General features: G+C 59.8%; 1 protein-coding gene across 4 annotated transcripts in view; it reads right to left on the minus strand.

The window, feature by feature from the left end:
* Positions 1-2,937, minus strand: part of NFATC1 (nuclear factor of activated T cells 1) — a 101,776-nt gene extending 98,839 nt beyond the window's left edge. For all 4 annotated transcript variants that reach the window (XM_033406149.2, XM_033406147.2, XM_033406148.2 and 1 more), the window contains exon 1: positions 2,675-2,937. In XM_033406149.2, coding sequence (XP_033262040.1) covers positions 2,675-2,801 — 127 coding nt within the window. In that variant the 5' untranslated portion in view covers positions 2,802-2,937. The remainder of the gene's footprint in view (positions 1-2,674) is intronic.
* Between the last annotated feature and the right edge of the window lie 9,950 nt (positions 2,938-12,887).

The raw sequence follows: 12,887 nt of genomic DNA on the forward strand, positions 1-12,887 counted from the left end.
GGCAAATGGAAGTTCTGTTTTCCGTTCAGAAGCCACAATATTTCATTTGCTCTCTTTTCGGGTTTTTTTTTTAAAGTTCAGCCACCTTCTCACCCCCACCAAAAATTTACACACAAACAACAGCCTCTACCATCTGTTTAGACTAAAACTTCTCACTCAACTGTTCTGTCCAGGAGAAAGTGGGTTTACCCTTCCGGGTGCACCCGAGCCCTCGGGGTCAGGACTGGGGTCTGCTTTATCCTAAGGCCGAGCTGATCCCCACCTACGTGCGGATCCCCCACCGAGGTAACCGGATAGGGTGGCCGTGTTTTAACTGCTCCTCTTCCCAGCACCCCCGTGCCTTTCGTCTTGTAAATGGTTTGGAGCTATTTGCTAATTCAGCAGACACTCCCGTCTTGATGGAAACGTTTAGCTGGCTCTTCCTGTCAGAGGCTGCCGGTGTGCACCGGGCCCAGAGCTCCAGCCCTGGGTGTGACAGAGCAGCAGGGCCTTTTCTAATCTGGATTAGGAAACAACGCCGCGAAGTTAAGTGGCAGGAGAACAGCGCAGGCTTTGTTCCGTTCTGGAGAGCCCCGGGCACTCAGTGTGGAACCACCTCTGGATGGGTGGGTGGGTGTACCTACGAGGCCTGCATCTCTCTGCATTCCCCACGCACAAGAACGAGCACAGGGCCTTCTCCAACAGCAGTGTCCAGTGAGCTTTGACCACATGCTCACTAAACTGGAGGGAAGCGCTGGGGAATCCCTGAGATTCTCACATGGGCAACTAAAGCCCAGCCGGGCTTGCGGGGGAAGGCCTCAGCACGGCAGGCGTGGACCTGCAGGCCCTGCCTCTCATACCCTGTGCCTGGCTCTATGAAGGATTAGATCATACTTTCTGTTTAGCCTAATTCTGTGGTCCTTATAAATACACCAATATTTGTTTAGTCAAAGGGCATCATCACGCCTGGCGTGCTGCCTCTTAGCAGGGACACCTTCAAATGTATTTTCTTAAGCTGGAAACCTGAAAGATAACCACCACCCCCATAGACGCCTTTTCCTCTTGTAAGAGAAAAAAGATTCTCTATCGCAGACAGACCACCGACTGTAGAGGTAAAGAAACCTAAACTTTGAAAGACCCACATTTATAAAAAGCAGTGATAAGAAACTTTGAAATAAGTGTCAAGGATGTAAAATCAAAATCTCGACAACTTTTAAAACTTTTTTAACAGTAAGAGCTTGTCCTGTAAACGTCACCTGCTGTTTACATTTCAGCATCTTCTAAATGGGGATGAAATGGTGAGAAACATGAGATACATCTTCCTCCCTTGATGAAAATACGTAGAAATAACAAGACATCAAGACACTGACCCCATACCGATGTTCTTATATTGAATGTACGGTCTTGAGCTCACGTTTGCTAAAGAGAAGGAAGTTCTCCCGAGCCGGCAGTCTTTGAAAAGCGCAGTTGTAATGCAGGAGGGGCCGTCGCATTGATTAGATCGTGCAGGAGACGGCAGCAGTTACTTCCTAGCTCTCCCCACAGGGGTGTCTGCCCTGCGAAGTACGAGCACTCATCATGCACTGGCAGGCGAGGCGGTTTTCTTAAAATAGTTTAGACAAAGTACTTCAGGGTTGCTACGGCATTTGGAAAGGTGTCTCCCAGCTTCCATCGTGCTCCCTGACGAGGATGCTCGTCACCCCTTTCGGAGGCTATCTTCAGACACCTTCAGGAACGCCGTAGGAACTCTGGGCTGCTTTGGTCAGGGGTGGGAGGGGTGTTGAGAGGGTGCGGGTGAGGGGACTGTGGACCTAAGACCGCACGCGGGAGGGTCGCAAGCGCACCGTCAGTAGCAGCGGCCTCGCCATCACCAGCCTTCAGGGCAGGGCAGACACTTATGCCATCTTCGTGACTATGAACAAGTAGCTTGAAACTCGGCGGTCTCTTTTCCAACTGTCCTGGAACATCTACGGTTGGAACTCTCAAGTCTCTAAGGCTGCAAACTGTCTTGAATCAGGGGCTGTGCCCGACCGCTCCTCTGATGGCTTTTAGTCCTGCGGGTCGAGCCACCGGCGGGGCAGCGCCACACGGAGCGGTTCGCGGGGCCCAGCGCCTGGAAGGAATCTGCCACCGACTGAGCTCGTGGAGGAGCGCAGAACACCGCCCCCCCCCCACAACCTCACTATACGGCTGGTCTTCCTGGGGCCTTGCCCCACGGGGGAAGACACCGGCCATCCCTCTTTCCCAGAGAAACCTCGCTGCTTTCCAAAGTGTCCTTCCTTCGTGGTTCTGACGGCCCTAACCTCGCCCCGTCCCCCCCAGCCGCCTGCATTTGAACTGAGTTTGTATAGCCGGAGCAGCCGCGAGGCTGCACCAGCGAAGGCCAAGTGCGCGCACTCACCGCTAGAGAAGAGGAGACACCTATTGGCAAGAAGGCGCGCACGAAATCAGGGCTGCTCTGGGGAAACACCAGGGGGACACCGCTTCCCAATCTGTGCAGCGCGCCCGCCGCGCGCCCGGCCGCCCGCGCCCCTCCCTGCGCGCGGACCCTGGACCGGCCTGCTCGCCCCTCCGCGGGCCGGGACCCCGCCGGGCGTGGGTCGGACGGGCGCGGGCCGCACGGGCGCCGGGCTCAGGGCGCGGGGCCGGGGGCCCCCGGGGGCCGCGGCGGGGGTCTGCGGCCGCTCCGGCTTACCTTCCTCTGCCGACTTCATGGTGCCGCCGGCGGGCGCAGAGGGCCCCAAAGTTTCTCCGCTCCCGCAGACTGCAGCCGGAGGGCCGAGTGGAAACTTGGAAGGGACTGGAAAACTGGTACTTGGCATCCACGCGGCGGCGGCGGCGGCGGCGGCGGCGGCGGGAGGAGCGGGAGGAGGAGCGGGCGTCTTGCGCCGCCGCGCGGGGCCGGATCTCCCGAGGAAGGACGCCTCTCCCCCGGCGGACGCGCGCCGGCCCGGGCTTAGCGCCGCGCGCCCCAGAGAAGCGTTGTGAGGGGCGTGTGCGCGCGTGGCGGGTCCGGGCTGCGGCGGCCCCGGGAGCCCGGCAGGCTGACGGGCGGCGGGGGCTCGGAGGTGTGCGCCCGCGCCCCGGTCCCCGCGCCCGGCCGCCCTCCCCGGCGCGGTGACTGACTGTGCCGGCGAGTTCGGAGCCTCTGAGTCTCGCTCTGACGCAGGGCCGCGCTCTGCCTGCTGCCTTTTTAAAGCTGGAAAACACCTCCCCCGCCTCCCCGCCGGCCCGGCCGCTCCCGCGCCCCCTCCCTGCCGTGACATCACGCCCCAGCCCGCCCGAGCCAGCGCTGGGCCCGGGGGACCAGCGGCCGAGCGCCCGCCCCTCCCCGCGCCGGGCAGCCGCTCGACCGGCCCGCGGGGCGCAACGGGGGGCGGGCGGGGGCGCACCCGGCGCACGGCCCGGCCCGGACGCCTGGGTCCACGCGGGTGTCCTGAGAGAGCCACACTCTGCTTTAATGAGGGGGCGGGGAGGGGGGCCGGAGACGAGGGGGGTGCCGAGAGGGCCCTGCATGCTGAAGTCATTATGTAAAAGCGCAGGCTTTCCCTGCTGTGGAAATTTGGAAAAGCGCTTCCACTGGCAGGCCCGAGAAAGGAAATTCCCATCCCGCTAAATTACTAACAGATTGCACGGCAGTCCCGGGACGTGGAGTTATTGTCATTTTTCTTCTGTAAATATCTGAGCGACCCAGATTGCCTGTTGCATGGCGGGCTGGGGGGAGGGGGTGTCTTGGAGAACCGCGAGCCCCTCCCCGGGCTCCCAGCCGCCGGCACCCGGCCCGCCCCAGAGGGCCAGGGGCGGTTTACGGGCGCGACTTCGGGATTTCTAACCGACGGGGGCTGGTCTGAGAACCGAGAGCCAGCGCTCGGGGAAACCTCTCCAACCGGCCCGTTTCACTTTACACTTTCCTCTTTCAGACCCTGCTGCTTCTCCTCGGCGCGGCTCAGCGGCCAAAACGGGACCGTAGTTTCGTGTTGGCCTTGGAGGGAAGGGACTGGAGTGTTTGTTCGGGCGGTTAAAATGTCTGGTGTATAAAAATAATAAATCTATTGCACGACACCCTATGTGGTTTAAAATAAACCCAAAGCAAAAAACTTGTCTGCCGCGGGGACCGGGAGGCCTGCAGGTCGCGCGGGTGGGCACCCTCAACGACTTCACGCCCGGGACCTGGGGAAAGTGGGGTGCGACATTTGACCCCCATCTGTGTGTTTCGCTGCCCCTTGGGCGCTATATTAAACAGTAAGAAGGTGCCCGGCGGGGGCGATACCCGCGTCACCGCTGCCGGTTATCGGTTCATCGCAGCGGCGTCGACCCGACAGGGCTGAAATCCCTTCTTCCGGCTCAGGTCTCCCCTCGGGTGTCTGGTGGGTGTCAGGACACTTTTCGGGTGCCACTACCTGTGGGTCTGCTCCCACCGCGAGAGCCGGGCCTGGCCCGCGCCTTGTGCCCCAGGCAAAGGGGGGGAACCCCGCGTGGACACCGGGGCTGGGGGTGGGGGGACCCCACGAGGAGGCTGGAGGCCTAAAAGTGGGACCTCGCGAGGATGCTGAGGCTCGGGGGAGTCGCCAGGACACCGAGGCTGGAGGGACCCCGCGAAGACGACGAGGCTGGGGGGACCCCTCAAGGATGCTGGACGCGGGGCGGGGGCGGAGGCGGGGCGGGGGGGGGGGCCGGGGCGTGCAACAGAGCCGGAAGCCGCCAGGGGGCGCTAGGGTCGGGCCGCCCACGTCCCTCCCTCGCCCCTCCCTTTAAAATGATCTGGCCGCTGTACGTTCTGGTGTCCCCAGACCTGGGTGCCAGGGTTCTGCCAGGAGAGTGTGCGTGGAGAGGTCCCGCCCCACTACCGGGACGGGCCAGGAGGAGGGGGCCGAGTCCTTGCGGGGGGCGAAGGGGGGTGTGGAAAGTTGTATGAAAATAAAGACTGACTCTCACCCCCTCCCCTCCGCCCCTCTCGCGCTTTCACACGCGCGCGGGACCGTCTCCCGGTCCTGGAGCCCGCGGGACCCCCTGGGGCCGGGGGCGCCCCTGGGTTGCAGAGGGGCCGAGCTGCGGGCTGTTGGCCGCCACTGCCCCTCCTCCTCTTCCTCCAATAAATAATTTTCACTCCATCCAGAAAAGCTCTTTTCCTGTCTGCTCTCAACGCGCCCCTTATTCCCCCGCCCGGGTGACGGAATCCCCGTCTGTTTCCCTCTGTTTAATTCCGTTGCCGGGACCACGGTGGCCGCGCGCCAGGGCGCAGGGAGTTCCGGGGGCGGCGGCGCAGCTCGGCGGCCAGCGCGCCCCCGTGTCCGCCTCGGGCCGGTCCTGCGGCCACTGCGGGACCACGGGCCTCCGTCCCCGCGGCCGCGGCCCCCCGCGCTCCCCTTCCGCCTCTCCGGCTCCTCGGGCCTCCTCTCGAAGTGTGTTTATAGCTGCTACTAGGAGAGACGTTACACGGGTTTTATTTTAAGGATGGGTGATGACTAACGAAGTTAAAAGGAGCTTAGGACAGAAAACAAGACTATTTTTAGATTACTGTTGTTTCTGTGGATTATTGGGGCAAATACACCCAAAGAAGCTCACCATTTTCAAAGTCGCTTCGGATGCCAAATCCTCTCTCTCGGCGCACACTTGGGTAATCCACCCACCCTGCCTAATATTTCCTATAGACTCTGCAGTTGCTTGGGCTTTTGTGTTTAAGCACAACTGCTATGGAGACGCCACCCTCAGTGACGTGGGCGGTCCGGGACCTGGTCAGGAGGACCTGGGAAGCCCTGGCCTGGCTGGAGCTGCCCTGAAGGGGATGCTCTGTCCCCCGCCCTGGGAGCCCCGCTGGGGACCGTCTGGCCCACCTGGCCTGGGGCTTTCCAGCCTCCAGGGAGGCAGCTTCCGTGCACACACTGCACTGGCAGGGGCTCCTGGGCAGGTGCTGGGCCACGGCCCACCCTTTCTTCCTGTTCCTCAGGCCACGGCCCACCCTTTCTTCCTGTTCCTCAGTCGCACACCCAGGCGCCACTTCTTGCTGGTGAAAATCACCTCAAACGTCTGCGGGTTGCACGTGGATGCTTTGTGCTCGCCAGGTCCACGCGGTGAGCCCGGCAGTGGCCAGCTTGACGTTCTCCCATTTGGAAACACCTTGGGCACCTGAATCCTCTATAAGGGGCAGGTGTGCGTTCTTCCTGCAGGCAGCGAGAAGCACACGGACTGAACAGAGGCGCTGGCAGGTGTGCTTGGGGACAGCGGCAGCTAGCCAGAGGGTGGAGACTGGCATGACGTTAAAAATCAGAATTGTGAAGAGGGTATTTACTTCTAAGTAAACTTAGCTGAGGTGGTTTTCAAAAAGCCAGCGGCAGTGCACCTCCAGGTCGTGGCTGAAGTTGAGAAAGACGGGGCTGCACACCTGTGTCAGCCCCTCCGGACGTCCCGCTTCGGTCTGACGTGTCCTTAGCGGTCCATGGATTTAGGGCTTGGAAGTTTACACTGTGCGTTTACTTGTGAAATCGCTCTTTAATCCACCCCTCTTCCCTGGAACGGTGCAGGGGCCTCCTTCGTCTCCCGAGCACGCACTCCAAGCACCACCACGAGGTCTAAAGCCTCAGTCATCAGTCAGTCACCTCCCCTGAGCACAGCTCTCAGCGTGGCTCCTGCTGTCCCTCCCCCTCCCCCACCTCCCTGCCACCCACCCTGAGTCTCAGCCTCACCCCCACCAACGCCCAGAGCCCTCCTCCAGTCCACCTGCCCCCCCTCCCCGGGTCCTTATCACCGTCTGAAACATCTTTGCCCACCTCCGTAGCCCCTCGCACTGCCGTCCAGTGTGGTGGCCTTGGACAGCCGAGTCTGCTCTATAGCCTAAAACATCCTCCCTGGAGAACGTTCCACGTGACCTCGAGAGGAATGTGTGTCCCGCTGTGGCGGGGTGGCACGTCCGAAGCACGTCTGTAGGCCTCGTTGCTTCACGGTGTGGCTCAAGCCTTCTGCTTCCTGGTTGGCTTCCGTCTGGCCGTTACGTCCATTATCGACAGTGGGGTATTGACGCCTCCACCTGTCGCTGTAGGACCATCTATTTCTCCCTTCCTTCCATCAGATTTGCTTCATATATTTTGGAGCTCGGCTGTTAGATGCACATGTTTCTAACTGTTATGTCTTCCTGATGGATTGGCTCTGTTACCATTACGAAACATCCCTCTTTATTTGTAATAACACTTGTTGTGTTAAAGCCTATCTTGTCTGACATCGGTGCAGCCATTCCAGCCCTCCCGCACTTGTTCTTTGCATAGTATACTTTTCCACCCCTTTAGTCCATTCGTGCCTTGAATCTGAAGTGTGCCTCTTATAGCCAGCTGCAAGTTGGATCACCTTGTTTTTCGTCCAGTTTGACAATCTCTGCCTTTTTATTAGCTTGTTAAATTCATCCACACTTAACGTGATCGTTGATATCGTTGGGTTTATGTCTGCCATTCCATTTTTCCTGTTCCTCATGTTTCTCAGGTCTGTTTTGTTCCTCTGTTCTCCCTTTATCGCTTTCTTCATGTTAAGTGAATGTTGTCTCATGCAGCATTATGAATTCTTTAATGATTTTTACCGTTTCTAAAGTTATTTCCTTAGTGGTTGTTCTAGGGTTTACCACTTACATTTTAACATCACAATCAGGTTAATTCCAGTGATATCCATAAACATTAATCTCATGTGGGTTTATTCCTTTTTCCCCTGTTTATGGCATTATGTTACTTACACGACCAATAGCAATGCTGCAAACTCAGCGGACTCTGCAAGCGCGCTTCCTTTACCACCTGTAGTCAATTCCTCCAGCCCAGCTCTGCTCCAGCCACTTCCTTGGTACTGTTATTGATGAAAATATTACACATGTATTACATTTCCACTGGTAATAGGCCTGCCATTACATTATATCTATGTAATTTTATACAATTGCTTTTTAAATCAGTTATTAGAACACAGGAGGAAAATATACATTTGCGCTGCCTTATGCAGTGACCTGCTTACCTTAACAGCACTCTGTTTTTCCTCGTGTGGATTCAGTTTCCGTCTGGGGTCGTGTGCTTTCAACCTGAAGAACGTCCTTTACTTCTCGTAAAAGGTGGATCTGCCAGCAGCCACTTCTCAGTTTTTGTGTATCTGGGAAGATCTTCATTTCACCCTCATTTTTGAAAGACAGCTTTGCTGAGTATGGGATCCTTGGTTGACAGTTTCTTTGTTTCCTTTGAGCACTTGGGATGTGTCAGCCACTGCCTTCCGGCCTGCGGTGTCTCTGCGGAAGGCCAGTCTCATTTGGAGGCAGTCCTACCGGGGGCCCCTTGAAGGGACCACACTCTCCTCTTGCTGCTCTCAGGATGTTCTCCTCGCTGTGGTTCTCAGCGCCTTCACTGTGATGCAGGTCTCTCCTGGCATGGAACCACCCTCACAAGTGGGGGCGAGGGCTCTGGGGGTCCTGGCGTTCTCAAGGTACAGCCTCCGTTCCACTGCAGGAGTGGGGGCTGCATGGGAGCAGGTGTCCCTCTTCCCAGCCGCACTCCCCGGGGACTCAGCCCACGGGATCAGGGAGCCCCGCGTTGGTGGCTGCAGCCTCTAGACTGGAGCCCCCTCCTCGCTGAGCTGGGACGCTGGGGGAGTCTCGGTTCAAATACCAAAGACTCTCCTTTTTAAAGCAGTTCCCGTAGATTTTCTTGAATAGATGTTTCTTTTGCCATTTTGTGCTTAGGAGCATTTGCAGAGGCTTTGAATGGTTGTTTTCTTTTAGATGATTTTCTGCGTTTTCACTATTAAGCAGGTCAGCTGAGCTCATGCTTGCAGTGCAGAAGTTGACGTGGCGTCTGCATTGCAGCCCCGTGCGGCACCCAGGGGAGCCGTCATCGAGGCCTTCAGCTCGTGGGCTGTGGTGAGGGTTAAAGGAGGCCCTGCCCGCTTTCCTCGGTGACCGGCCCCCAGCCGCTCAACGAACGTGATGAACATCTCAGAGCCAGAGTGTCCTGGGCCGGATTGCATCTTCCAAGGAGGCGCTGGAGCCCTGACCCCTGGTACCCGTGAGTGGACCGAACGTGGAAACAGGGTCCTTGCAGATGGGATCAGTGAAGAGGAGGTCATTACGTGGCCTGACCCAACGTGGCCGTCATCCTCATGAGAGAGAAGGTGACGGGGCAGCGACACGGGAGTGCCCCTGAGGACGCCAGCACTACCGGCCCCTGGGAGAGGCAGGAGGACCCTGCCCTGGAGCCTAGGAGGGAGCGCGGCCCTGCCGGTGCCCTGACCCTGCACTTCCGGGGCTGTGAGAGAATATTGTTCTGTCAGTTTGAGGCCCCAGTTCGTGGTACTTTGCTCGGCGGCTCCAGGGAACAAACTCAAAGGCTGGGTGGTGTGTGTTTCCTTCCGGGAGCCCGGCTGACGGCCCGCTGGGGGCCCTCCTGACCCACTGCCGGGCTGGTGGCCGTGGTGCCACCCCAGGCCCCTCTTCTCCCCACGGTACCCCCGTCAGGCAACTTCGCCTGGGGACCCCTCCGTGTGGGCCGTGGGCTGCCCTGCTCCCCTTGGGACTCAGCTCCTGGGGGCCGTGGGGGGGTGGGCCCCCGGCTCTGAGGCCCCCCCCGGTAGCCGTGCCCACTGGGCCCGCGAGGAAGGCACAGCCGCAGGCGGATTCCTGGGCGGTTTGATCACCTGGACCCAGAGGCACCTGAAAGCCCAACTCCGGGTTCCTCACGAGGGGAGGAGACCCCTCCCCTCTCTCGCTGCCTCCGTCTATTCTGCTGTGGGGTTCGGCCTCAGCTAGAACCCCAGGCCACACAGGAGCCGCCGCTGGCACCCGGGCTCTGCCCCTGCCCTGCAAGGCCCAAGAGGGACCGGCAGCTTCGGAGGCGGATGCAGACGGATGGGTGAGGGCGGAGGCTGCGAGCGCCCCGCTGAGCAGAGTCCTCGAGCTTCACGTCGGCTCTCTTGGGAAACCTGCCGGAGCTCCCCCTGCCCTGAGCCCCGGGCGGCTGCCTCGCGCCCTCCCTGCCAGCCCCAGGCCAGCTGCGGGCTTGGTGAGCCCTGTCCTTTATTTCTGAGAAGTCGGAGGACGTGCGGAAGAGAAGGGCACTCAGCTCCCCTGTTTGGCCGTCGCGGCGTCTGCTCTGGCCACCGACCTGGCCGGAGGGGACTAGGTTCCACCTCTTGTTTCTGGCGAGTGTCGGGGTCTGCATCTGGGAGCTCACAATGCTTTCCTTTTGTGAAAGAGTAAGAGGAATAATAGTAACAGTTTTCTGGCGGCAAATTTGCTAAATTAGGCAGCAAGCCAGGGCGCGCCGCTTTCACCCCAGCCTTAGACGGGGAGGCTGCTGAGTCCCTGTCTCTGCTCTGATTGGCTTTCGTTTTACATGCGGCGCAGTTTTCAGGGGTGGGTGCACAGGCCAGCCGCCCCTCCCGGGCCCAGGGCTCCGACCCCGCGGCGAGGTGGAATCTGCCCATGGCTTGGGGCTGCCGGGCTTCCCAAACTATTTTTAAAGTGTCTTTGGTTCAATAAAGCTCTAAACAAGTTCTGCCAGCCACTTTTTCCATTAATTTCTAAACCGGAGTGAATTTCAAGGGACATTTAATCCACGTGCTTCTGATTCATTTACACTCAGCTCGCTGCGATGCCGTGTTGAGCTGTTTGATTCTGAAGCACAGGCGGCTTTCTACAAGCCTGCTTGGCCTTTTTTCCTTCTTGGAAACAGGAAGTGGCATTTTGCCAGCGTGTAAATGGACGCGATCCCTCAGTGACGATGCTGTTTCAAACCCACACCCAAGAGCCTGGGGCTGTCGCAGGGCCCTGGGCTGCTGGGTCCCCAGGCGGGTGGGGGAATGGGGCTGACACCCCCGCACAGCCCTCTGGCTGTCCCCCATTTGGGCCTCAGGTACCCAGACAGCAAGAGAGCCTGTACTGTGCTTGTCTCTTTAAAACTTGTGTCAATACTCATAACAGAAATTTACCATCTTAACCATTTTTAGTGTACAGTTCACTGGCATTAAGTACCTTCACACTGTCACCAGCATCCGTCTCCAGAGCCTTCTCATCTTCCCAAACTGACACTCGGTCTCCGAGCGCCTCCGCTCCCGCCCTTCCCCACCGTGGCTCTGTCTGACTTCGCCTGCTTAGCCCAGGCCCCTCGTGTAAGTGGAATCACACAGGATTCGTCCTTTCGGGACGGCTTATTTCACTCAGCATCATGTCCTCAAGGTCCAGGCGGGCTGTACCAGGGTGAGAGTTTCCTCCCCTTCGAGGCTAAATCAGATTCTGTCGTGCGCAGGGGCCACGTTGTCCTCCGCGCTCGTCCGTGGACGGGTGTTTGGGTCGTGTCCACCTTTCAGCGGTGGGAGCGGTGCTGGCCTGACCGTGGGTGCGGACTCCCCGAGACCCTGCCTTCGGTCTCTGGGCGACACGCCCAGACGTGGGGTTTCTGGACCCTACGGTGCTCCTGAGTTGGGCTCTTCGAGGGACCAGTGGCCTATGCTTGGTTTGTACGTGGCATCGCGGTGGCCGCTCTGGACAGGTTCTCAACAACTTCCCTCCGGGGGTCTGCGCTCCGGTGAGACCTCCAGGCTGGTGGCCAGACCTCGGCAGCGCCTGGGGCAGCGGGGAGGGCGGCGGGGGGCCTCCAGGCCTGGCACCTGGGGTGCAGTCAGCTCCAGGCTGGAGGTGCTCCAAAGAAGACACAGCGCCTGTCCCAGTGCAGGTGGAGAACCAAGGCCTCTGGGGCCCAAGGACAAAGGGCGTGGCCACAGCCTCGCGGGCTCTGGGCCTGGGGGAGCAAAGAAATAACCCGGGGGTTCTCTCGTCCCCATCAGGAGTGGCTCTATGGCTGGGCCCCCCTCTGTCTCCCTGTCTCTGTCCCTCCCTCGTCATCGTTGTTGGTTTTTTTTTCAATTTATTTTTTATTTATATTATTTTTATTTTTGGCTGCGTTGGGTCTCTGTTGCTGCGCGTGGGCTTTTCTCTAGTTGTGGCGAGCGGGGGCTACTCTTTGCTGTGGTGCGTGGGCTTCTCATTGCGGTGGCTTCTCTTGTTGCGGAGCACGGGCTCTAGGTGCGCAGGCTCAGTAGTTGTGGCTCACGGGCTCTAGGCGTGCAGGCTTCAGTAGTTGCGGCTCGCAGGCTGTAAAGCACAGGCTCAGCAGTTGTGGCGCACAGGCTCAGCAGTTGTGGCTCACGGGCTTAGTTGCTCCGCGGCATGTGGGATCCTCCCAGACCAGGGCTCGAACCCGTGTCCCCTGTGTTGGCAGGCGGATTCCTAACCACTGCGCCGCCAAGGAAGCCCCCGTCACTGCTCTTTAATGATGAACGTAGCCGTGCTCTCGGCTGTGGTCCTCACAGGGTGTCCTCCTGATCTGGTCACGCTGGGCACCAGGCTGCCGGGTGGGCTGGGCCTTGGTTGCCCTACTGGGCAGTGTGACGGGGCCCTTGATGGCCCCCGTGTCCCGGGCGAGGGCTCTGCAGCCGAGTGGCTCACCCACCAGCCTGGGGGATACGGTTGCTGAAATGGCTACAGGTTCCCACCAGGCTCACCAGCTGGGTGTCCACCCGCCGTCCACCTTCCCCAGTTTCCTCCTGAGGACCCACGTGGGTGCCCCGAGCTGGAGGCTCCGGAAGCAGGGTCCCTGGGCCGAGGGCAGCACGTCCTGCAGACCGCTAGGGCCACGTGCTGGGGTGGGAGGGTGGGGAGCCCCCAGGGAGGGTTAGCAACGCTGGCCACGCCTGGCATCCCTCACATCCTGGTGGCCTGTCACCCTGCGAGCACTGCGTCTGGATCCAACCAGCCTGAGCCTGGCCCCGGGTCCCGGCACCGGGCAGCCGCTGCGCCCGTCACCTTCCGCGCCCCCCGTGGGCTCCACCCCCGGGCCCACCCCTCCAGCCTGCACCGGGAGACCCGGCTCGGCCGCCAGCTGCCCGAACCCCGACCC

The sequence above is a fragment of the Orcinus orca genome, chromosome 15, assembly GCF_937001465.1.
Source record: "Orcinus orca chromosome 15, mOrcOrc1.1, whole genome shotgun sequence".
In the NCBI taxonomy this organism is placed as follows: domain Eukaryota; kingdom Metazoa; phylum Chordata; class Mammalia; order Artiodactyla; family Delphinidae; genus Orcinus; species Orcinus orca.